General features: G+C 46.8%; 1 protein-coding gene across 12 annotated transcripts in view; it reads right to left on the bottom strand.

The window, feature by feature from the left end:
• The window catches only part of ACACB (acetyl-CoA carboxylase beta), a 166,099-nt gene that overhangs the window by 124,849 nt on the left and 15,483 nt on the right, over window positions 1-25,767 (bottom strand). For 9 of the 12 annotated variants that reach the window (XR_013522094.1, XR_013522091.1, XR_013522092.1 and 6 more), the window contains exon 2: window positions 13,720-14,381. Coding sequence is in view for 8 of the 12 variants with exons in the window: in XM_035257508.3 (XP_035113399.1) it covers window positions 13,720-14,372 (653 nt within the window). In the remaining 4 variants the exon portion in view is untranslated. Of the gene's footprint in view, window positions 1-3,808; window positions 3,860-13,719; window positions 14,382-19,688; window positions 19,753-25,767 lie in introns of those variants that run through there. The other 3 variants (XM_035257509.3, XM_078337203.1, XM_078337198.1) reach the window with 2 other exon arrangements.

The following is a 25,767-nucleotide window of genomic DNA, read 5'->3' as shown; positions in this document are numbered from 1 at the left end:
TGTGCTCCTTAAAAGTCCCTTTTGTCAAGTCAGCTTTTATTTTCCAAACTCCTGGTTTTGCTCATCTTTTCACCTCCACTCCCAGGGACAGGTGGCTGCGCGATCACCCAGTGTGTTTCTAGAGGCATTTTGCACCATCTGGGTCCGCTACTAAAGCGAGTGTCTCCAGGACAGGGAAGACCCCAGCAGCCCGGTGATCCGAAATAAACTCCTGGTAAGACCAACATTTACTAAGTGCTCCTTTGTTCCTCTGTGTCACTTAATCCTCGTGGCAATCTTATTGTTTTTAATCCCCATAATACAGATGAGGAGACTGAGGCCCAGAGATGCATTTTATCTGAAATGCCAGAACCCAGGGACTTGAACGCAGACAAACTGATTCAAGTTAGAATAAATGAATGAGGCCAGGCCTGGCGGCTCATGCCTGTAATCCCAGCACTTTGGGAGGCTGAGACAGGCAGATCACTTGAGGTCAGGAGTTTGAGACCAGCCTGGCCAACATGGTGATGCCCTGTCTCTACTAAAAGTAAAAAAATTAGCCGGGTGTGGTTTGCACGCCTGTAGTCCCAGCTACTTGGGAGGCTGAGGTGAGAGAATCACTTGAAGGAGGCGGAGGTTGAAGTGAGCCGAGGTGGCGCCACTGCACTCCAGCCTGGATGACAGAGTGAGACTCTATCTCAAAAAATAAAAAACAAATGAATGAATGCTTCTTTAAGTGATATTATAATAAATACAAAGAACCAAAACACTTCCTAGAAGACACTGCAGTAATAATAAAGGTATCCTACTTTCATACCAAACAAACCAAAAAGAATGTAAATGCCGGCAAGTAAATTCCCTTCTTGGGTAATCACTCTGTGGTTCTCCCAGTGTACCCATTAATTAAATTTGTGTACCTCTTCTCCAACTAATCTGCCTTTTACAAGTTAATTTCTCAGCAAAATTTCAGAGGGCAAAGCAGAAGTTTTCCCCTTGGTCCCTAAAATCATTATGCATTCTATGCATGTAACAAAATTTTACATGTATTCTATAAATGTGTAAAAATATAATGTATTGGAATCATGAAAACAGGCTGGGCATGGTGGCTCATGCCTGTAATCCCAGTATTTTGGGTGGCTGAGGTGGGCAGATCACTTGAGGTCAGGAGTTCAAGACCAGCCTGGCCAACATGGTGAAATTCTGTCTCTACTAAAACTACAAAAAGTAGCTGGGTGTGGTGGCGGGCACCTGAAGTCCCAGCTACTCTGGAGGCTGAGGCAGGAGAATTACTTGAACCTGCCTCAGCATCAAGTAATCGAAGCTAAGTATGAATGGTTAGTTGGGAGGCAGAGGTTGCAGTGAGCTGAGATCAGGCCACTGCGTTTCAGCCTTGGCAACACTGTGAGACTCTGTCTCAAAAAAGAAAAATGAAAACAGATTTTAAAATACAATTAAAAAGTCACTTCACAAGCAGGCCGGATGCAGTGCCTCATACCTGTAATCCCAGCACTTTGGGAGGCTGAGGCAGGCAGATCACTTGAGGCCAGCAGTTCAAGACCAACCTGGCCAACAGAGTGAAATCCTATCTCTAGTAAAAACAAAAATTAGCTGGCATGGTGGTGCATGCCTGTAATTCCAGCTACTCAGGAGGCTGCGGTGGGAGGATTACCTGAGCCCAGATGGCCAAGGCTTCAGTGAGCCATGATCCCGCTGCACTCTAGCCTAGGCAATAGAGCAAGACCCTTTCTCAAAAAAAAAAAAAAAAAAAAGAAAGTTAAAAAAAAAAAAAAGAAAAGAAAAGGCACAGGCAAGGCCACATTTCCAGGGGGCGCAAAGTGCTTGGCCATAACATAAACACCCTGGACCCTTGTTTAGGCAGCCTTGCCTGAGAGCAGTGGATAGCTATGCTCTAACTATATAGTAAATAACATTTCAACAACAGGTTTAAGGAAAAAAAACAGGTAAACAAAATTCTCAGTTCTTCAAGTTTCAAGGAAGATGTTCATGGCCCTGTCTTCACCTCCTCCAAAAAAGAAACCCACTTTACCCCAATTTTTTAAATTTCAAACAAAAACCAACAAGTATTTTTCCTCCAAATGTCCCCAGTGTAAATGTAACCATCTCAAAATAGGGAAAGTAATGAAAATCAAGAAATGAAGATGGTTCGAAATCTCCCTACCCTACCCAAAGTCAGTTAGGTTCGTGCAGAAGAGAACCATTTGCCAGCATACTTGCATTGCTCTAGATTATTATTCTCTATTGTAAAAACCCCAGCACTACTTAAACATTGTACAGATTTTTCTCACTTCTCTGTTAATGCAGCCTGAAAGACAGCCTTACCCATCTCAATAAGACCCAGGGTCACAATCAAGGGATTTCACTTAGATGGGCGGGCTTGGCATTTCATCATAGTGATCATGACCTTGCATTTGTCTCTAATTGCATTATTAGGGAATAAAAGATGGAAAGAAATGAGTAATATTCGGTTAGTGCAAAAATAATTGCAGTTTCTGCCATTAAAAGTGATTGCAAAAAACGCAATTACTTTTGCACAAATCTAATATCCCCCTCCGAGCACACCACCACCTTTATACAAACATCCACAGTTGTGCTTTTTGATGAAACAGTTCAAGCATGGTGGTAGCTGCTGCCTCATACATTAAACCCTTCCTCTCAGAATTACTAGCAGCTCAGTTTTACCTGGTATTACAGAGGGAAAACCCAGGTCAAATGAACAATACACACACAAAGTCAACAAGATACACACACAGTAACTAGCAGCGTGGTGGAAAGACTGTGCCACCATGAGCTCGAACTTGTCCTTCCCTTCAAGGATGAGCTTAAGCAAATCCTTCCTCTCCACGTCTTCATCTATAAAATTACCCACATATAATTTGCCTTTGTTTTTGCAGAAAAACAAAATGATATAATTCCTTTCAATATATAAGGCAGGGGGGAAATGTTACATGACGTATAGAGCAGAAGTGAATGATTTTTCTAAAACAGGGCAATGCTGTTTAAGGGGGAGGGGTAAGTATGAATGGTTAGTTGCTCTGTACCTTATATGAACTTCATAGTAACTCCCAGCTTCTGTATCCAATCCACAAATAGAACAACTCAAAGACAGGGATCCTCTTTCCCCCATGCTCCTAGAAAACATTTTAGGAGGCTGGGCGCAGGGGCTCACACCTATAATCCCAGCATTTTGGGAGGTGAGCAGATCACAAGTTCAGGAGTTCAAGACCAGCCTGGCCAACATGGTGAAACCCCATCTCTACTAAAAGTACAAAAATTAGCTGGGCATGGTTGCACATGCCTGTAATGCCAGCTACTTGGGAGGCTGAGGCAGCAGAATTGCTTGAACCGGGACCCAGTAGGCAGAGGTTGTAGTGAGCCAAAATCGCGCCACTGCACTCCAGCCTGGGCTACAGAGCAAGACTCCATCTCAAAAAAAAAAGAAAAAAAACATTTTAGGAGCTAAAGAGACTTGAAAAGAGAGTTTCTGCTAGCCTTCATAAGCCAATAAATAACTAAATAAAACATTACAGAAAGATCCTTGACATTTCACTCAGGGGCACATAAAAATATTTATAGACAATTTAGTTTTCTGACCTGCTCATTGCTTGGAGCTGATGAGAAGAGGTGTGGACGGGGATGATGAACAAAAAGCTGGGAGAGGGGGGCGATGCCAGGTCCCTGGTGTCAGCTCCCTTTCCTGGTATTCTTTCACCTACCTTCACCTGGGGGGGGGCCCTCCACATGTCCAGACCCTACAGAGCCTCATTCGCCGTCTGAGGATCTGAGATCCACCTTGCTAAACCGTTCTTACCTCAATGATCCCAACATGGTCATGAACGGTGGCAGGAAGGAACGCTTCAGCACCCGTGTTTTGGACTTTATCCTTTTATCAGGACACTTCACCCGTCTTTACAATTCACTTCCTCCTCTGTGGACACAGGTTGCTACACCTTCAAGGTGTAAGTCCGACCAGGGCTTGGGAATAACCATGAGCACAGGCAAGAACTTTGGGAGAAGTCCACCCAACTAATGGCTACTGAACCACCTCTGGGCCTTCCACTCCCGGCACTTGCTCCCACTCAATCTCAACAATCTTCTAAGGTAGGCATTAGTATTATCCCGCCTCAAGAGAGCAGGAAATGGCAGCTCAGAGAGGTAACAGACCTGTTTGTGGGTCCTGGGCCCTTACTGTGTCGCTGTGCGCTGGATCTAATGACAGGGATCGCATCGTGGGTGCTGCTTTAAGTACTATGCTCACAGCAACTCAGTGAAGCCTGATTCCAGCCCTTGAGGGAGATAACACTATGACTTCATTTTAGAGGATACTGAGGCACAGAAAGTCACAGAACTTGGCCCCAAGTCACATGATGGCTGGGTGGAGGAGCCAGCACACCAGCCTCCAGCCTCAGCCTCCCACATGCATGCTCTTAACTATTCCACAGCTCTTTCTATAAAACTAGTGGGGAATGCCCTGGCCGGTGGGCTCTCACCCCCCCTTGCCCTAGCCTCCCTAAACACAGAGGCTGTATCTCACCATCTTTGCATCCATAGTGCCAACTGAGTGCCTGACACCCAGCAGGGTTGCAATAACTGCTCCTGGGCCAACAAATGGATGGGACAGGCCTTGGCTTCCCCACCCGACCATCTCACCCCTTAATGCATCCTCCCTCTTGCCTAGAACCCAGACATCTGCAGTCATTTACCAAGGAGAAAATTGTTCTAAATAAACAATTTTGTTAAGAGAGATAGGGTCTTGCTCTGTTGCTTAGGCTGGTACAGTGGCACAGTCATAGCACACTGCAGCCTCAAACTCATGGGCTCAAACGATCCTCCCACTTCAGCCACCCAGTAAATTAACAAACTTTCCCCCCATTTTCCAGCTACTCTCTTTCCTTATCTCCCAGCTCCCTCCCTGCTGTCTGTTCCTCCACATATAAAGGAACAAAGCCACCAACTGATAGAACCACAAAGAACCTCAGAGTGTCCAGTCTGGCCCCTAAAAAGGTGGTGATATCCTCAAGCTCATACAACTTAAAGGCTGCCCATAAACTACCCTGTCTCTCGGCCCTTCCCACAAGTTAGGAGGAGGTCAGAGGTGCCTGTTCTGGAGCCCAAGCCTCTGATCCCCTGGGGGAAGGTTAGGCAGTGACACTAATACAGGCAGTTTGCTGACTGATTTCACATTCACATCTAACAAGGATTTGGGTTCAAATGGTACTCTGGGCCTCTGCTTATCTTGCTGGGAGGCCTGGAATCTCTCTGGGCTTCAGCTTCCTATCTAGGAAATGAGATGATTGGTTTACTCTTTCCCCCAATATTTATACACTGTTCTATTATTAGACATTGTTAAAATGCATTATAAAATGATATTTAGAGCAGAAAATTAGAAAATACAGAAGAAAATTTAAATCGCTCATGATCATACCACATAAAAACAATGATTACTTGCACATACACACATGTATTGGGCACATTTATTAAGCAGAAGCATTTTTTGTGCTTATTCTATGCCAGGAACTGTTCTAAGCATGTTGTATATAGTCCCTAATCCCTAATCTGAAACTCCCAGGGCCTGATGTGCTTTGGAACTTGGAAATTGTTTTTACGAAGGTAAAACTTTCTGTTCCACATTATCACATTAATATTTCAGCAGCAGAATAGGATAAATAATCACTATAAATAACTTCACATCAATTCAGGACAGGTTTTGCTACTAAATGAGTTCACCACTAATTTATAAACTTGAGTCTCATAACTTTAAGTTTCAGGGTTCCAGCTGCAATTTCAGCAGTCCTGAACCTGTCCCATTCCATTCAGTCCACATGTGCTCCCCATAGGGTCATCCTTGTAGGGGTACAAGCTAGGAAGAAGTGACTTTGAACTTGGTGTCTTACCATAGGCCCACTATACACTAACCACATGCTGTTTGTCCAACAAAATGAAACCACACGGAAACAGAGGCTCTTGTAACCCTCATTTCAGAGCATGCAAGCAGCAATTTTGCCACATCATATAATATTCTCATTAGCTCTGTTTTGAAGTGTTGCATGGGAATTCCAACCCCTGGGGACTGTTTCCAAGTCCAAGGAAAGGCCCAGTTCTAATCCTCGCCCTGAGATGAACCCAGAGGAGAGGAGCTGGGAGGAGAGAGCTTAACGGACAGCATGAGGTCATTGGATCCATATTCTCAGCCAGCCCTTGCTAGCTGGGAAAAAGGAGAGAAAGGCTGAAATTTTTCTTCTTTCAAAGACAGAAGAAAAATTTAAAATTGGAATGTCACCCCAGAATTAGTCTCCAAAGTCACAAGATACATGCAGAAAGAATTTTACGAGATCAAAAATTTACAGCTGCTCAAGAGCAACAACTATAAAATGCCTATTCATCTGTTAATTCATTCATTAATTAATCCATTCATTTATTCATCCATTTACTCATTCATTCATTCATTCATTCCCATAATCATTCATCACGTGTTCTGCATTCCCCTGAAATGGAGAATTCTATCTTTGGCAAGCTTATTGCAGCTCACTTTGTTCGTGCATTTAGCAGATACTCAAAGCCTACTGTGAGCCAGCACCAGCCTAGGCAGTGGGGAAAAAGAGACCACTATAAATATGGCCCTGCCTTCAAGGAACTTGCTGTCCAGTATAGAGACACAGGTAATAACCAAGTAGATAATAAAAGAAATGAAAGATATAATCTTTTAGGAGCCCGCTGTGGAGGTTCACACTTGCAATCCCAGCACTTTGCGAGGCCAAGGTGGGTGGATTGCTTGAGCTCAGGAATTCGAGACCAGCCTGGCCAACATGGTGAAACCCAGTCTCTACTAAAAATTAAAAAACATTAAAAAAATAAACAATAGCCGGGCATGGTGATGTATGCCTATATCCCAGCTACTCAGGAGGCTAATGCGAGGGGATTGCTTGAGCCTATGGTGTGGAGGCTGCAGTGAGCCAAGATCGCACCACAGTACTCCAGCCTGGGTGACAGAGAGAGACTCTGTATTCGAAAAAAATAAAATAAAATAAAAAAGACATAATCTCAAGAAATGATTAAATGTTGCAAAGACAACAAAACAGAGTGATTGATGAAGATCCTGAAGATGGTTGGGGCGTGGATATTTTAAAGGTGAGAAGGGGACAGGGAAGGCCGTTTGAGGAAGTGACTCTGATGGGCAAAGAGCTAGGAGTAGAGGCAGGACTGGCTACAGAATTTGCAGGACCCAGTGCAAAGTGAAAACACAGAGTGAAAACACAAAATTATTAAGAATTTGGTGCTGGATGCAGTGGTTTATGCCTGTAATCCCAGCACTTTGGGAGGCCAAGGTGGGCAGATTGTTTGAGCTCATGAGTTTCTGACCAGCCTGAGCAAAATGGCAAAACCTCATCTTTACCAAAAATGAAAAAATCAGCCAGGTGTGGTGGCACGTGCCTGTAGTCCCAGCTACTTGGGAGACTGAGATGGGAGGATCACTTGAGCCCAGGAAGTCAAGGCTGCAGTGAGCCATGATCGTGCTCTGCGCTCCAGCCTGGGTATCAGAGCAAGATTGTCTTTCAAAAACAAAATAAAAAAGAATTTCAAAATGGCAACAACAGAGCGTCAAAACAAGCGTGGGGTCCACTGAAGCACAGGGCATGCCTGTGAAGCTGGCCATGGTGGGAGGTCGGGGTTCAGGGGTTGGGAGAAAGAGAGTGTTTCAGTTCAGAGGAAACAGCCAGTGCAAAGTCCCAGAACAGGAACGCAATTGTGAGAGCTCTGGGATGCGAAAGGCACCGCAGGAAGGAGAAGGCCTCTTGATGACTGCTTCAGAAGGAGCTTCCTCCCAAACCACAGACTTAACACAAGCATCTTCCATCAGTGCCTTGCCAGTCTCCCAGCTCCTGGCCTGGCAGGAAGAGGTGAATGTAGGAAGTGGCCTTCCAGGGCAGAGCAGCAGTGAAATTACTGCCCAAGGAAACTGCAGAGAGCAGAGGCAGATCCACAGATACAAGTCACTTCCTCACTGTGGTCTCCACGTGATTCAGAATGCTCAAATAACCTTGAACCCTGGCCTCTTCTCCCAGGCCTTAGTTGTCTGTCTTGGAAATGGGGCAAGGGTTGGGTCCCACCTGGAAGGACTAGCTTAAACCTCTAGCCCCTGCTTTCATTTTGCAGAAACAGGACCTCAAACAGAAGATTTGTCAGAAGGTACAGATTATTTAGCAACTTATCAAGAAAAGTAATTTTTTTTTCGAGTCAGAGTCTCACTCGGTCGGCCAGACTAGAGTGCAATGGCGCAGTCTCAGCTTACTGCAACCTCCTGTGTCCCGGGTTCAAGTGATCCTCCTACCTCCGCCTCCTGAATAGCTGGGATTACAGACACCTGCCACCACGCTCAGCTAATTTTTGTAGTTTTTTAGCAGAGATGGGGTTTCCTCACGTTGGCCAGGCTGGTCTCAAACTCCTGATCTCAAGTGATCAACCCGTCTCAGCTTCCCGAAGCGCTGGGATTACAGGTGTGAGGCACTGTGCCTGGCCTCAAGAAAAATGATATTTTTTTAGAAAGAGCTTTCTGGATTCAACTAACAGGGATTTTTGTTCACGTATTTGCCTTTTTGGGTCAAGCTTTCTTTCCTCAATGCTCCATCCAGCTGGTTACAGACAGCTGGCTGGCCGGCCTGCACGCTCCGCCCTTAAATATAATCTATGTTTGTTCTCACTTGTAAGTGGAGCTAAATAAAGTGTACGCATGGACATAAAGAGTGGTATAATAGACACTACAGATTCGGAAAGGTGGCGGGTGGAAAGGGGTAAGGAATGAGAAATTACTGAATAGATACAATGTACACGATGCAAGCAATGGCTACAGGAAAAGCCCAGGCTTCACTGCTAGGAAATACATCCAAGTAATAAAACTGTTCTTGCACCCCTAAACCTAAAAAACTAACACAAAAATTTAATGTATGGGAGCCCATGATTTTGGACTGAGCTCCTGCACTCAGCCCCAACAGACCAAACCAAAACAGATCACTTCTGGCTAACTGCCTGGTCATCAGTCTGAACTTTGAAACTGACCAGTTTTCCAAAAAACAGGAGATTCATAGCAACCAATCAGAAGGGGTCCAGTTTGCCTGAGCGAACATGATAAGAAAGTTGCGTCTGTTTTAACCCTATAAGGAAAGTCACTTTGAAACTATGAAGCTGGTCTTTGTCCCTTGTTTCTGCTTCCTTCAGCCCTGTCCTGTCTATAAAGCTGAGCTCCTCTCTGCTCAGCTCTTCAGAACACCCATTCTATTTTATAGGATGAGGTGCTGCCTGATTTTAGAATTGTAAACAAAATCCAATTAGAGTTTTAAACTAAATTTGCTGTGATTTTGTCTTTTGACACCACCCTCCATGGCCCACACCCAAATCTGCTTGGGTGTTGACCTGTGGACACCAGGGAAGAGGTATCACTTCCCTGCCTGTGTGTGTGCAGAAGAGTCAATGGGTAACCAGCAAACACCAGGCCACCAAGGGTCCCAAAGATGCCAAAATCCAAAGCCAAAAGCTCTACAAGATAATAGAATGCTCAGCCTCATTTTATTTTGTTCATATATTTTTTGAGACAAAGTCTCACTCTGTTGCCCAAGCTGGAGTGCAGTGGTGTGATCTCGGCTCACCGCAACCTCCGCCTCCTTGGTTCAGGCGATTATCCCACTTCAGCCACCTGAGTAGCTGGGACTACAGGAGCGCACCACCATGCCTGGCTAAATTTTTTTGTATTTTAGTAGAGATGGGATTTCACCATGTTGCCCAGGCTGGTCTTGAACTCCTGAGCTCAGGCAATCCCCACCTCAGCCTCCCAAAGTGCTAGGATTACAGGTGGGAGTCACCAAGCCTGGACTGGTTTTATTTTTTTAAATTTTTGTAGAGGCAGAGTCTCATTATATTGCCCAGGCTGCTCTCAAACTCCTGGGCTCAAGGGATCATCCTATCTCAGTCTCCCCATATGCATGAGCCACAGCACCAGGCATCAGCCTCATTTTGATATATGTCATTTCCAACAGGCTGGAACACACAGGTTTTGACATAATTTGTTCATCCAGCCAACCACCAGAGGCAGCAGGCAATAGCACACATGTGTTAGGCCTGCCTGAAGATTCTTTGATGTGGGATTCTCACTACAATTCATTAGAAACAACAAACACACATGGGCCTCCTCTGTCAGAGGCCCCTGATTCTGGGGCTGGGACTGTTCCTTGAGGAAATGCCAGCATCTCAGGAGGCACCAGCAGAACCACCAACATTGTCCCTGAGTGCTAAAATTCTAAATTCTCAACTCTGAAAAAGCACACAGACTGGAGACAAAAGAACTACCTGTATGTCAGTGAGCTTTAGGGCCACAGGTCACACCTCAGGAGTCTGATGCAGCTTCCTCGTTCTTTTTTTTTCTTTCTTTTTTTGAGACAGATCTGCCTCTGTTGCCTAGGCTGGAGTGCAGTGGTGCAATCTCAGCTCACTGCAACCTCTGTCTCCTGAGTTTAAGTGATTCTTCCGCCTCAGCCTCCTTAGTAGATTGGACTATAGGTTCACACCACCACAACCGGCTAATTTTTATATATTTTTTAAATAGAGATGGGGTTTTGCCATGTTGCCCAGGCTGGTTTCGAACTCCTGAGCTCAAGCAATCCACCTACCTCGACCACCCAAAGTGCTGGAATTATAGGCATAAGCCACCAGGCCCAGCCTTAGCCTCCTCATTCTAAAGATGAGAGATTGGAGGCTCAGAAAGGGGAAGGGACTCATCCAAGGTCGTGCAGCACATTACTCCTCCCTCCACCATGTCAAAGCCCTTTGAATCCCCCACAATCCACATGTCATTCAGCTCCACTTTCACTGCCTCTCCAAGATCCCTCTGTCCCTTCTGCCAGCCCTTTGCTTGAACAAAGTAAGGATAAAAGATTTATCTACAATGCTAGGTTTCTATGCCATGAAGACATGAGGGCAGGAAATTCAATCAACATTTTGATTTCATTTTCCCTAAAAGATAGTTAAGCAGGCAGGGTGTGGTGGCTCATGCCTGTTATCCCAGCACTTTGGGAGGCCAAGATATGCAGATCACTTGAGGTCAGGAGTTCAAGACCAGACTGGCCAACACTGTGAAACCCCATCTCTATTAAAAATATAAAAATTAGCTGGGCGTGGTGGCACGCACCTGTAATCCCAGCTACTTGGGAGGCTGAGGGAGGAGAATCACTTGAACCTGGGAGGCAGAGGTTGCAGTGAGCCGAGATCATGTGACTGCACTCCAGTCTGGTGACAGAGTGAGACTCCATCTCGAAAAAAAAAAAAGATAGTTAAGTATCTTTTGCTTTTATAAATGCACCAGCTCAGAAAAGCTTTGGTTTAAGCTCAAACCAGTAAAGACCCCTCAAAATGGTGATAGGAAGACAGTGGGTGGAAAGGCAGGAGACTTGCCCCCTTTCTATTTATCATCTACCAATATGGATGCTTTATTCTCTTGCCAAGCACCTGAGACATATTAGTTCATTTAATCTTCACAACTATTTTGGCATCCAAGACTCAGGAAATAGTAATAATAATAATCACGTTGTTATTTTGTCAAGTTTGTTGGTTTGATATTTTTTTTTGTTTTTGTTTTGAGACAGGGTCTTGCTCTGCTGCCCAGGCTGGAGTGCAGTGGCATGATCATAGCTCACTGTAACCACAAACTCCTGGCTCATGCAATCCTCCTACTTCAGCCTCTCAAGTAGCTGGAACTACAGGTATGCACCATGATGTCTGGCAAATTCTCAATTTTTTTTTTTTTTTTTTTTAGAGATGGGGTCTCAGTATGTTGCCCGGGCTGGTTTTGAACTCCTGGCCTCAAGCAATCCTCCTGCCTCAGCCTCCCAAAGTGCTAGGATTACAGGTGTGAGCCATCACACCTGCCTGCATTATCCCATTTAATCCCTTCACATTTCAGAGGTACTGAGGCCTGGAGAGGTGAAAGGTCATGCCCAAGGTCACACACTAGAGGGTGGCAGAGCAAAAGGTTGAATCCAACTCCATCTGACTCCACAGGCTGTGTTCTTTGTACTAGAGTCTAAGACTTCCTCTTCCCTTAATCCTTTTAGAAACTCAAACACTCTTTCCCTGAAAATTGTCCGTATTGGAATACTTTCCTCTTCCTTGTTCTCTATCTTCTACTTCTAACTACCAGGGTTAAAATCGAGCTCACTGCTAACATGGACACGTGTGGAAGACCACTGCTAGATTTTTCTCATTTGGGCAGAGAGAGTACAAGAGATACTTAAAACAATAGCCAATAAAACTCCATTCCAGAGGAGAAAAACACACTGGAAGGAAGAAATATGGGAACGAGAGCAGAGGTTCCCTCTGGCAGGTGAAGTTTTGGTTGGCGGCTCTTTTCTTCTCTTTGTTCTCCTGTATTTCCCAAGTTTTCTGCCTAGAAGTGCTGTGTTTCATTTGTCATTTGGTGGTGGCAGAAAATAAGGTAGATAACAACGACAATAACAAGGTCACTGACTGCAGCCCCTGGGATAGTCCCACCTATTATGAACCTACAGGCATGCATTTCTAACAGTCAAATTGATGGCGACCTTTAGAGTGTTTGAGTTTCTGCTTTACAGGCATCACTGGGGGAAGGTTGGTTTTTCAGTTGTCAGTTACCTGCTGAATGAATGAATTAATTAATAGGGCGGGTCTGGTAACTCATGCCTGTAATCCCAGCACTTTGGGAGACCAAGGCAGGAGGATTGCTTGAGTCCAGGAGTTGGAGACCAGCCTGGGCAACCTGGTGAGATCCCCATTTCTACAAAAATTTAAAAATTAGCTAGGTATGGTAGCCTAGGTGGCACCCACCTGTAGCCCCAGCTACCCAGGAGTGCGCTGAGGTGGGAGGATTGCTTGAGCCCAGGGGTTTGAGGTCACAGTGAGCTTAGATCCTACCACTACACTCAGCCAACAGAGTGACAGAGTCAGATTCTGTCTCACAAAAAGAAAAAAAAATTGGAAAAAGAAATCAATGAATGAATGAATGTCTCTTCAGGAGGCAGAGAGAACTGCCTCTCCCTCTAGACTACCATCATAGCTTGTGGCTCTTGCCAGCCCTGGCTCATTCAGCTTAAATTATAACTAGTTACACACAAGGTCATCTTCCCCAACTAGGCTGAGGTCTTCTAGAAAGTCAGTTTCATGAAGCCCTGTGCATGCCGTAGATGCACAAGGAATGATTTTTCTTTCTCTCTTTTTTTTTTTTTTTAGACAAGGTCTCACTCTTTTGCCCAGGCTGGAGGGTGGTGACACGATCTTGGCTCACTGCAACCTCCACCTCCCGGGTTCAAGCAATTCTCTTGCCTCAGCCTCCCAAGTAGCTGTGATGACAGGCATGCACCACCTGCCTGGCTGATTTTTGTATTTTTAGTATAGACGGGGTTTTACCATGTTGGCCAGACTGATCTTAAACTCCTGACCTCAAGTGATCCACCGGCCTCAGCCTCCCAAAGTGCTGGGATTACAGTCACAAGCCACTGTGCCCAACCTCCAGTAATGATTTTAAAAGGAGGGAAGGAAGGAAGGAGGATTCCAAGAAGGCTCATGTCTTCTGCGTTTGTGCATAGCCACCCTTGAAGTGTTGGCATCAGCATATGGCTTGACCGAGGTGGGCATGGGTTGGGAAGGGCGTGGACCCCACCTGAACTTTGCACTCCTCAGTTACAAGAAGAAAAGGCATGTTACCTCATAGTGGGGATGCGGGTCTCAGGTTCACCTGCGGTCAGAGGAGCCTCCAGGGTCAGGGATCCCAGGCTGGCCCGGCTGCCCTTCCGAGGAGACTCACGAGATGAGCCGGTAACAGAGTCCTCATCAGAGGAGCAGTCATCGAAAGAGCCCAGGATGAAGCTGGTCATCAGCTGCCTCTTGATGTTTGCCTGCTTCTTGTCTTCTTTGGAGGGGGAGCCAGCTTGCTGGCCCTGGGGCCTGGCTGGGGAGGACAGGCCATTGGTATCTGAGGCATCCAGGCCTTGTGTCCCAGTCCCATTGGCTTGGAGCTCTGGGGAGGATGCTGCATCACTGGAAGAAGCCGGGTTTCTCGGGGGCTTCTGGTGGGAGGGTGGCAGGGAGTTCCTCCGCCAACCGGCACCTTTGGGGCCTTTGTGGGAGGCTGGCTCAGCCTGGCTGGGAGTCTTGGGCAGAGAGCAGCCCTCCTCATTTCTCTGTGGTGTCTCCCCTAAGTTGTCAGAGTCTGGAAGGGGCTCCTGGCTCGGGATGAAGTTTGCTTCTGACTTGCTCTTGGTGATCGGCTTGGAGTCCGTCATTTTCCCCCAGGTTTTTAACCAGGAAAAGGTTAGACAGGAGAAAATCAGACAAGATAGGAAAAGAAGCAAGACCATTCAGAAAATCTGTAAGGATAAAAACAGAGACATTTTAGGGTTTACATAATCAAGTGATTTCTCTCCTAAAGAAGCTAGTGGGCCAGGAGGCTGTTGGGGTGCTGTGCATTCCAGAAACACTGGAGGGGGAGAGATGGGGTTCTCCTCCCAGCTCTGCCTGTAACATGCTTGGACATATTGCTTCACCCCTCTGGATCTTAGTTTCCTGCCTCTAATTTAGGTATAGTAACACTAGCTCAATGTACATCATAAACGTGCGTGTGAGAACTAAATGAAATAATGTACGTTAAGGGACTTCATTCTGACAGCATTATTCATAATGTCAAAATATCCATTAACTGATGAATGCAGAAACAGAATCGATCGATCTATGGATAAACAGGTGTATCCAAACAATGGAACATTCTTCAGCCATAAAAAGAAGGCTGGCTGGGCACAGTGGCTCAGACCTGTAATCCCAACACTTTGGGAGGCTGGGGTTTAGTAGAGACAAAACCCTGTCTCTCCTAAAAGTACAATAAGTAGCCAGGCATGGTGGCCCAATCCCAGCTACTTGGGAGGCTGAGGCATGAGAATCACTTGAACCCAGGAGGTGGAGGTTGCAGTGAGGGAAGAGGAGGAGAAGGGAGGGAAAGGAGAAGAAGAAGGGAAAGGAAGAAGAAGGGAAGGGAAGGAGAAGGAGAAGGAGAAGGAGAAGGAAAGGGAAGGGAAGAAGAAAGGAAAGAGAAGGGAAGGAAAGGGGAAGGAAAGAAAAAGGGAAGGGGAAGAGAAGGAAAAGGGAAGGGGAGGGGAAGGGGAGAGGAAGGGGAGGGGAAGGGGAGAGGAAGGGGAGGGGAAGGGGGAAGGGGAGGGAAGGGGAGAGGAAGGGGAGAGGAAGGTGAAGGGAAGGGGAGGGGAAGGGGAGAGGAAGGGGAGAGGAAGGGGAGAGGAAGGGGAAGGGAAGGGGAGGGTAAGGGGAGGGGAAGGGGAGGGGAAGGGGAGAGGAAGGGGGAGGGGAAGAGGAGGGGAAGGGGACGGTAAAGGGAGGGGAAGGGGAGGGGAAGGGGAGGGGAAGAGGAGGGGAAGGGGACGGTAAAGGGAGGGGAAGGGGAGAGGAAGGGGAGGGGAAGGGGAGAGGAAGCGGGAGGGAAAGGGGAGGGGAAGGGGACGGTAAAGGGAGGGGAAGGGGAGGGGAAGGGGAAGGGAAGGGGAGGGGAAGGGGGAGAGGAAGGGGAGGGGAAGGGGGAGAGGAAGGGGAGGGAAAGGGGAGGGGAAGGGGAGGGGAAGGGGGGAAGGGGGAAGGAAAGGGGAGGGGAAGGGGAGAGGAAGGGGAAGGAAAGAGGAGGGGAGGGGGAGGGGGAGGGGAAGGGGAGAGGAAGAGGAGGGGAAGGGGGAGGAAGGGGAGGGAAAGGGGAGGGGAAGGGGAGGGGAAGGGGGAAGAGGAAGGAAAGGGGAGGGGAAGGGAAGAGGAAGGGGAGAGGAAGGGGAAGGGAAGGGGAGGGGAGGGGAAGGGAAGGGAAGGGAAGGAGAGGGAAAAGGAAGGGGAAGGGGAGGGGAGGGGAAGGGATCCCAATACATGCTACAATATGGATGAACCTTGAAAATTTGCTAAGTTAAAGAAGCCAATCATGAAAGGTCACATATTCTATGATTCCAAGTGTATGAAATGTGCAAAACAGGCAAATCTTGAGAGACAGAAAACAGATTAGTGGTTGCCAGGAGCTAGTGGCATGGGGGTGATGGCTACAGGGTGTAGGGTTTCTGTTTGGGATGATGAAAATGTTCTAGAGCAGACTGAGGTGATGGTTGTACAACTCTATGATATAGTAAAAAAACAACCTGATTTGTCTTTTACATGAGTGGATTGTATGCCATGTGAATTATCTCTCAATTAAACTGGGTTTTTGTTTGTTTTATTTTGAGATGGCTCTTGCTTTGTTGCCCAGGCTGGAGTGCAGTGGCGCAATCTCTGCTCGCTGCAACCTCCACCTCTCGAGTTCAAGCAATACTCCTGCTTCAGCCTCCTCAGTAGCTTGGACTACAGGCATGCACCACCATGCCTGGCTAATTTTTGTAGAGACAGAGTTTCACCATGTTGACCAGGCTGGTCTCGAACTCTTGACCCCAAGTGATTCATCTGCCTTGGCCTCCCAAAGCACTGGGATTACAGACATGACCCACTGCACCCAGCCAAAGCTGTTATTCTTTTTTAAAGACTTTTAACTATATTCCACCTTATAAATGAAAGGCAATTGTTGCTTCTTTCATCATCATCATCATCAAATCATCATCATCCTAGTATTATTATCATAGTCATCATCATGGCCCTGGAGGGAGGAAGGGTGCCATCACCCCCAGCATGGAGTATGCTTACACCTACCATAGAAACCCAACAGGCCTCGGAAGTCTTCTGTTCCAGGGTCTAGACTGTTGCCTGGTATGCAGTGAGGACTTACAAGTGTGTGTTGAAAGAACAAACTTGGGTATTCCCATCTCTAACCCACACATCTTTCTATCACCCTAACTCTGGCCTAGTAATGAGTAGATCATTGTTGTTTGAAGAAAATCTTGTTTAATAATGAGCCCAATGCAGTGGCTCATGCCAGTAATCCCGGCACTTTGGAAGGCTGAGGCAGGCAGATCACCTGAGGTTGGGAGTTTGAGACCAGCCTGGCCAACATGGTGAAAACCTGTCCCTACTAGAAATACAAAAATTACCTGGGCATCGTGGCAGGTGCCTGTAGTCCCAGCTACTAAAGAGGCTGAGGCAGGAGAATTGCTTGAACTTGGGAGGCAGATGCTGCAGTGAGCTGAGATCACGCCACTGCACTTGAGCCTGGGCATCAGAGTGAGACTCTGTCTCAAAAAAAAAAAAAAAAAAAAAAAGGAGCACGGAAGGCTGAGGTTGAGGTGACCCAAGATGGCGCCACTGCACTCCAGCCAGGACAACAGGGTGAGACTCTATTTCAAAAAAAATTTTTAATGGGACCTCTATGTGTTGAAATTTCTGAATCAATTTTGCCACAATTATATACTGGAAGCATTACAAAAGCAGGACCACGAAGCTCAGCAGGTCAATTTGGTAACTAAAAAACTTTTTTTTTTTTAATCAGAATCTCACTCTGTTGCCCAGGCTGGAGTGCAGTGGTGTGATCTCAGCTCACTGCAACCTTTGCCTCCTGGGTTCAAGAGATTCTCGAGCCTCAGCCTCCCCTGGGATTACAGGTCCCCACACCACGCCCAGCTAACTTTTGTGTTTTTAGTAGAGATGGGGTTTCACCATGTTGGCCACGCTGGTATCAAACTCCTGACCTCAAGTGATCTGCCCACCTAAGTCTCCCAAAGTTCTAGGATTACAGGCATGAGACACTGCTCGGCCATAAGGCTTTTCCTTTTTAATTTTCAACACGTTTTTAAGGGAAGTGGAAAAGTTCTCAGTATTTCTCAGAACTAAATAATCCAAGTACTTCTTGCACACTTTCAGCAGCAGAATTTGCTGACATGTTGCCAAGGCTATTTTCTAGGTAGTACACAGGGTCAGAGGGTTTTTTCCTTTCAAGATCATCATGGTTTTTTTAAGAGAAAACTCTGTCAAGGGTGATTCAATGTCAATGTAACATGCCACATTAATAGAACAAAGAAAAACACACTGATTATTTCAATTGATGCAGGGTTACCTACATGAAAAACCTCAGAGCATTTTTTTTTTTTTGAAATGGAGTCTTGCCCTATCACCCAGGCTGGAGTGCAGTGGCATGACCTCAGCTCACTGCAAACTCTGCCTCCCAGGTTCAAGTGACTCTTCTACCTCAGCCTCCTGAGTAGTTGAGACTACAGGCATGTGCCACCATACTTGGCTAATTTTTGTATTTTTAGTAGAGACAGGGTTTCACCATGTTGGCCAGGCTGATCTCGAACTCCTAACCTCATAATCCACCCACCTTGTCCTCCCAAAGTACTGGGATTACAGGCGTGAGCCACTGAGTCCAGCCACCTTTCCCTTTTCTTTGCAGTGTAATGATGTGGGACCCAAAGGTCACCCCACACAAGAACTTTTCCCAAGTGAACACACAGAGATTGGGGGAACTGTTTGAGAAAGCTACCAAAGAAAGTCTCTGAGCCTCAGTTTCCTCATCTATAAAATGGGGATACAAATTCTCACTCCATTCACCTGTCTCACTGCTGCTCCCTGAATAACATCTGTACCTATATAGCAACCACACACACAAGCCAGCACATTTGTAGAGTGTCTTCAGGCTCCCAAGACCCTCACCACCACCTGCCTCCAGTCCTCAAAACACCTCAATAGGGCCGGGCACGGTGGCTCACACCTGTAATCCCAGCAGTTTGGGAGGCTAAGGCGGGTGGATCACCTGAGGTGAGGAGTTTGAGACCAGCCTGGCCAACATGGCAAAACCTCATTCTACTAAAACTACAAAAATTAGCTGAGTGTGGTGGTACATGTCTGTAAACTCAGCTACTTGGGAGGCTGAGGCAGGAGAATTGCTTGAACCCGGGAGGCGGAGGTGGCAGTGAGCCGAGATCATACCACTGCACTCCAGCCTGGGTGACAGAGTGAGACCTGTCTCAAAAAAAAAAACAAAAAATAACACCCAGTTGATGTTATTATTGTTATTGTCATTATTCTACTTCCATTTTACAGTTTGGTAAGCTGTGGCTCAGAGAGATCAGTAACCTTCCCTTCTTGTACCTTTTCCACTGTCCCACTACTGCAGTGGAGATGAGTAAACTCCATAAGGCAGCAGGTGGTACAAGGAGCGTGTAGATATGATCCTCAAAGCAGCAGACACCTGGCTGTGTACCTTTAAGACACAGCTGCAGATCGACCTGTAAACTAACAATGCCAGACAGGGGGGCCAGGGTCGAGAATGAGCACTGATCGTGCAGTTGGATTCCACGAGCAGGAAAGGCCAGAGAAGCCCTTCCAATGAACCTCTGTGGACCCTGTCATGACAAGCTGCTGCCCTTCGCTGAAATGACCCAGCTGACCCGAAAACCGGATCCCAGACAAAGCTATTTTTATGTCTTGCAAACCTAACCCAAGCAACAGCTGCCTAGTGCCAGGGCGATCGTGGCCCTCACAACGAACCCAAGAAACCACTCAGTCCCAGTAAGTGCTGGCCAGTCACCAGGCAAGGGCAGGGCAAGGGTGAGTCAGGGGTCTGTTTCCCAGTGCCCCCCACAGCACATACATCCCCATGCCTGGTGAGGTTTTTGGAGGACAGAAGGGACAGGATGTCAGCATCGGCAATTCCCATCCACACTTGGATTTTTCCTCCCACCAAGATTAAGTTCCCAGCACTTATTGCCACTTACCGTCACTGGGGATGCAGCCACCAGCTCCACTCGAGTGAGGCTGGCAGGCGCCCACAGGGTGACTAAGGGAACCCAGCTGGCAGAGTGTCACCTTTCAGCAGGAGGCTGGTGGCGTGTATCAGGCCATGGGGGTGGGGCTTGGCAGCCAGCGCTCCAACATGGGTGAGCGTTCCCCCAAGTTGGCAATGCAGCACACCTTTATCTGTCACCAGTAAATTTAAGCCATTTCCAAGGTCCTCACTCAGCCTTCTCCTGACCTCAAGCTTACGTGGTTAAGAGGCTATCTGAGCTCCCAGGGGCTCCGTAGGCCCAAGGGCCACCTCCCTCCGGCTTGCCACATTTCTGTACTTAGCCCTACTTCACTCCTCATGCAATTGCCCTCTTTCCCAACTTTCCATCCCAATGTTCCTGTAATCACAACAGCCCTGGGAAGACAGGAAAACATAAACATGTTCCAAGGGGTTCATCTGTCAGACGCCTGTCCAGAGGGGAGGATGAGACTCAGCACACTTGAGTTTGGCCATATTGGGCATGAATGGCCAGCTGGACACACAGGCCAACCAGACAGGAAAGAGAAGGAATAGTATTGGGACGAAGAGGGGGTGGTCAAGGACCCTCCAGCCAGCGGCACAATGTCCTTCTGCAAATTCAGAGATAATTAAACTGATGGGGGCAGACAAAGCGTGGCTGCCATGGTGAGAGAGGCTCACCAGCACACACCTTCACCTGCACTTGGCCTGCCGGTCCAGGGGTGTCTTGGATCAGAGTGTCTCTCAAAAGCTATCACAAGGTCAGGAGATTGAGACCATCCTGGCCAACATGGTGAAACCCCATCTCTACTAAAATATAAAAAATTAGCTGGGTGTGGTGGTGCGCACCTGTAGGTCCAGCTACTTGGGAGACTGAGGCATAAGAATTGCTTGAACCCAGAAGGCGGACGTTGCAGTGAGCCGAGATCGTGCCACTGCACTCCAGCCTGGCAACAGAGCAAGATTCTGCCTCAAAAAAAAAAAAAAAAAAAGCCACATGCTGCAACCTCCAGCTGAACACGGGGAAACACAGTGGTCACCGAGTCCAGGGTGCTTGTTTTGTAGGTGAGCTAACAGTGGCCAGGAGGTCACATGTGCAATTAGCCATGCAGCCAAAGACTGGGACCAACCAAGAGCCCCGGCTCCAGGCCAGCACTATATTGAGGCATGATGGCAGCCAAAGTTGACTGTCACCAGGCACCTTGTTTGGTCCCCTGAAAACTGACCTGGGTTCACATGTTGGTTCTGCCATTACAAGCTGGGGAAGCCTTGGGCAAGTTAAATGCCCTCTGATCATCAGTCTCCTCAACTGCAAAATGGGGATAAGCATGGTACCTAGGTTATTGCTGGGCTGTTAAGAGCTCAATGAGTTCTTAACACTTCATGGGGACATGGGGCACTGAACGCATTGCTGGGTGCAGTTGGGTGTACACATCTGAGCCATCACCATTCACCGTCTGCACTCAGAGCACCGTAAGCAACATGAGCCACTGCTCCAGGACTCTTCCACCAATGGAGAGTGTGATCTTGAACAAATCACCTCCCCTCTCCAAACCTCAATGTTCCCATCTAGAAAAGGAGGGACAATATCCAGGCTTGCCTACGTCACCTGCCTCATTGTGAAACTCAACCAAGATTCATGTAGTCGCTCAACACCAAATACAACCTTCACCCTCCTGGTGCACCAAACAGAAAGAACAAGGTAGGTGATGGTGAGTGCGACTTCTGCTGTAAGCATCTTCCTCCATTCATGGACAGAAAGGATTCACATCTGGTTCGAGGCACCTGTCTGTCCTGGGCAGGTGTCAGAGCTACTCTCTAAGAATCAGCCAGCGCAGGCAGGACAGGCCGATACCCCATCAAGGATAGCTTCCCAGGCCTGCAGCCTGGAACTGCTTTTGGGGGTGGAGGGGATGGTGCCCTGCAGGAGCAGGCATATTTCCAAAGGGGAGAAGTCTCTGGGCCTTCAGCAGCATGGACCAGGCTGAATTGCCATCCTCTCTGTACCCTGATCCAATGAGGATGCTGCCAAAGACTTTGGGTGGTTTGGGGGCCCAGGGAGACCATTTTTTACGTTATTTCAAGAGAGGGGTTGAAGAAGGGAAGAAAGGAAATGTTAGGGAGTGCTGCAGGGAAGGGGAAGTGATTCCTGATAAGTCACAGCGAGTGATTTTCTGTCACTGGCATGCGTGTGGCCTATGGCAGCCACTGTGCTAAAGGCTTTACATGCAGGGTCCTCAGGGTCCTGCTCCTTTTATAGGCGAGGAAACCGAGGCACAGTTGCGCCATGAGCCCACACTTTTATGACTCACGTAGCCTCACTTTGGAGCCTGAGCTCCTAATACTCAGACTCTCTTGCTCTACATGTAGCATTTCTGCCTACAAACTCTAGGAAAAGTCCTGAGTGACTGTTAGGGTCACTGCTTTGTTTTTTACAGTTGTGAGCTTGTTTTTAAATCTGTCTGTGTCCACTTTTTTTTTTTTTTTTTTTTTTTCCTGAGAGAGAATGTCTTGCTTTGTCACCCAGGCTGACCTCAAGTGATCCTCCCACTTGGTCTCCCAAAGTGTTGGGATTATAGGAGTGAGCCACTATGTCTGGCCTGTGACCATTCTTAAGGAACTTAAAATGCCACAAAGAAATAAGCAATGTTTGTCAATTAACAATTAATTAAGTTGACCAGGCGCAGTGGCTTATGCCTATAATCCCAATACTTTGGGAGGCTAAGGTGGGAGGATTGTTTGAATCTGGGAATTCAAGACCAGTCTAGGCAACAAAGTGAGACCCTGTTGTGGAAAACAAGTTAATTAATTAAATTAGAAAAAAAAGTCCATCTATTATTGCTTTTTTTAAAAAGCAATGAAGGTACTTCTCTAGACTTTGGATTCCTCTTGGAAAGGCTTTGGGGGAGATAGGCATGTTATGTTCAAATAAAGAAAAACTTTTAAAATTAAAATCTAATTGCTGTCTGGGTGCAGTGGCTCATGCCTGTAATCCCAGCACTTTGGGAAGCCAAGGTGGGCAAATCACTTGAGTTCAGAAGTTTGAGACCAGCCTGGCCAACATAGTGAAACCCCATCTCTACTAAAAATACAAAAAAAATTAGCCAGGTTTGGTGGTGGGCACTTGTAATCCCAGCTACTAGGGAGGCTGAGGCAGGAGAATCACTTGAACCCAGGAGGCAGGGGTTGCAGTGAGCCAAGAACGCACCACTGCACTCCAGCTTGGGTGAGAGACTCCATCTCCCAAAAAAAAAAAAAAAAAAAAATCTAATTGCTAGAATATCAGAATCAGGAAAAGCCACATCTAGAAGGCAGTCCAGAGAGGATACCTTCCAAGTTGGAGACAGATGTGACGGAGAGCAAATATAAAGGACACCTGCGCTGGGACTTTGAAGGTTGAATAGGAGCTCACCAGGCTGTTAAGGGAGCAGGATACCTCAAGCAGAATTTGCTCTTGGGGACTCTGCCAAAGTTCCTAAAGCAGGAGCTATGATTAGCAAATTTGCTCTGTTGTGAAGGATGATCCTTTAAGATTTTTTGCATCTGAAGAGGGTATGTGACAACTTTTAGCTGGCAGTGGAGGGAGGTATACCTCCCTGTGAACTGTAAGACTTGAGAAGGCACACCCCCAGTGTGATCCAAGAACCTCTCCCCCTGCTGCAATTGTGATTGAGGGCACTGGTGACACACCATTCCCTCGCCCCAGAGGAATGAATGTTTGGGACAGCAAAATAATTGCAACTGTCACCTCTAAGCATCTACGAAGTGAGTCTGCTCCCTGACACTCCCTGACTGCAAATACTAAGAGCTTTATTAATTAATTTATTTTTAGGCAGGTTCTGGCCCTGTCACCCAGGCCAGAGTACAGCGGCATGATCTTGGTTTCATTGCAACCTCTGCCTCCCAGGCTCAAGTGATCCTCCCATTTCAGCCTCCAGACAATTCCTAGATAATTTTTGCTTTTTTTTTTTTTTTTTTGTAGAGACAGGATCTCACTTTGTTGCCCAGGCTGGTCTTGAATTCCTGAGTAAGAGCTTTATTCTAATAATTAATAATAACAATAATGCCTTCCATTATAGTAAGCATTTTGTTTATACATATCCCATTCACACATGAGAATCCAATGTCCAGAGAGGTGGAGTGACTCGTCCAAAGTAACACAGGTTGGAGGTATCCATGGCATTCAACCCTGGGCTAGCCGACTCTAGATTTGTCATAGGTGGAGGTGAGCAGGCCATTGATTCAATTGTGTAATGGGCTACCCTCCTGGATGGGTGGAACTGGAGCCTGGAAAGACACCCAAAGAGGGTCAGCAGTTCTCAAACTTACAACATGTCAGAGAATCTGGGTCTTCAGAAAACCCCAGCCAGTCCTGCAAAAAAAACATTTTTTCCTATACTAAAAAGTTAAAAAATTCATAAAATACAATGCAAGCACCAGCCAGCTGACTGAAACCTGAATATTAATATCTAATACTAATTAGTACTAATTTGTGCTACATCTCTGTTTTGTGCCGAATCCCAGACCACTCCATCCAGAGTTGAGTATAGGTGTGCCGCATTCAAGGCCTCTGATTTTGGAACAACTTCAGGGAGAAAAACATATTTAAGAGAAGTCTGTACATTTCAGGAAATTACTGAGATGATCGAGTTACCCAGGGCCGTCTAAGAGTATAGACCCAGAAAGAGGCACATCCACAATGCCTGGCACACTGTAGGTGCTCAATTAATGCCTGTTGAGCCAAATCAAACTGTGTGTGTGTATGTATGTGTGTCCACGTGCGCATGCGCAGGGGAACATGCAAAGACAAGGTCTCTTTCTGTCATCCAGGTTGGGGTCTGGTGTAACAATCATAAATCACTGCAGCCTCAAACTCCTGGGATCAAGCAATCCTCCTGTTTGAGGCTCCCAAATAGCTGGGACTACAGGTGCACACCACAACACCTAGCTAATCTTTTTTATATTTTGTAGAGACAGGGTCTTGCTATGTTGCCCAAGCTGGTCTTGAACTCCTGTCCTCAAGCAATCTTCCCACCTCTGCCTCCCCTCCCTGGGATTACAGGCATGAGCCACTGTGCCTGGCTCAAATCACATTTTTGAAGTGGTGAATCTGCCATCCCTGGCAAAATTGGCCTTAATAGTTCCAGATTGGCCCCTGCCTTGAAGGAAGGTAAGAGGAGCTGTTTTTCCACCTCCAATGGAAAACATGTTCTACTGTCTCAAGGTCCATCAGGCTGATCTGCCCAGGCAGCATCTCTCTTGAATTATCCCTGCAGAAATTGCTGAAGTCTGCTGTCCAGGTCTCCTTGGTCCTGGTCCTTGCCACCTTAACAGGTGGAATCCTATCCTCCTTCCCCTCTCCCCCTGCTGCACTGTGAATTTGCTTCTTCAGCCATTCACTCGTTCATCAGCAGGTATTTCCTCAGCACCTGCCAGGTGTGGTACAGGATGCTGGAGACACGCAGCAAACAAGATACAGGAATGACCCAGCCCTGCCCTCGTGGGTCTATGATCTCACTGGGAAGCAAATAAAATCAGAAACCTAAGGGCACAACCAGGAAAATCACCATGAACTCATGATGGATCATGTTTTACACCAAAATGTAAGCCATTTTTGAGTGTGAAACTAAGAACCCTCGGAGCGACATGGTGCATTGATTGGAGCACAAGATCTGGTTTCAGGTTCTGTTTCTCCTCTTCATTTCCTGTGTGACCTTGAACAAGTTTTCTCACCTCTCTGAGCGTAGGTTTATCATGTATACAATGATAAGGAAGTCCTCATACAGTTTGGGGGTTTAAGTGAACTAACACTGATCAAGTCGTTATTGAAAGTGTGTGCTACCATTTATGGTGCTCTCCACCATGTACCAAGTATTGAGCTAAGTGATTTCCCTAAGATCAAGTTCAAGCCACTGTTATATCTCACTTGGGCCATTGCACAAGTCTCTTGACCTGTCTCCTTGACCCAGTCTTGTCCTTCCAGTTCATTGTCCACAGAGGAGCCAAAGTGATCTTGTAAAAATTCCACAAACTAAAGTCCTAGGATCAAG

The sequence above is a fragment of the Callithrix jacchus genome, chromosome 9 (assembly GCF_049354715.1).
Source record: "Callithrix jacchus isolate 240 chromosome 9, calJac240_pri, whole genome shotgun sequence".
Classification (NCBI taxonomy): domain Eukaryota; kingdom Metazoa; phylum Chordata; class Mammalia; order Primates; family Cebidae; genus Callithrix; species Callithrix jacchus.
This window is presented reverse-complemented; position numbering and strand designations above follow the sequence as displayed.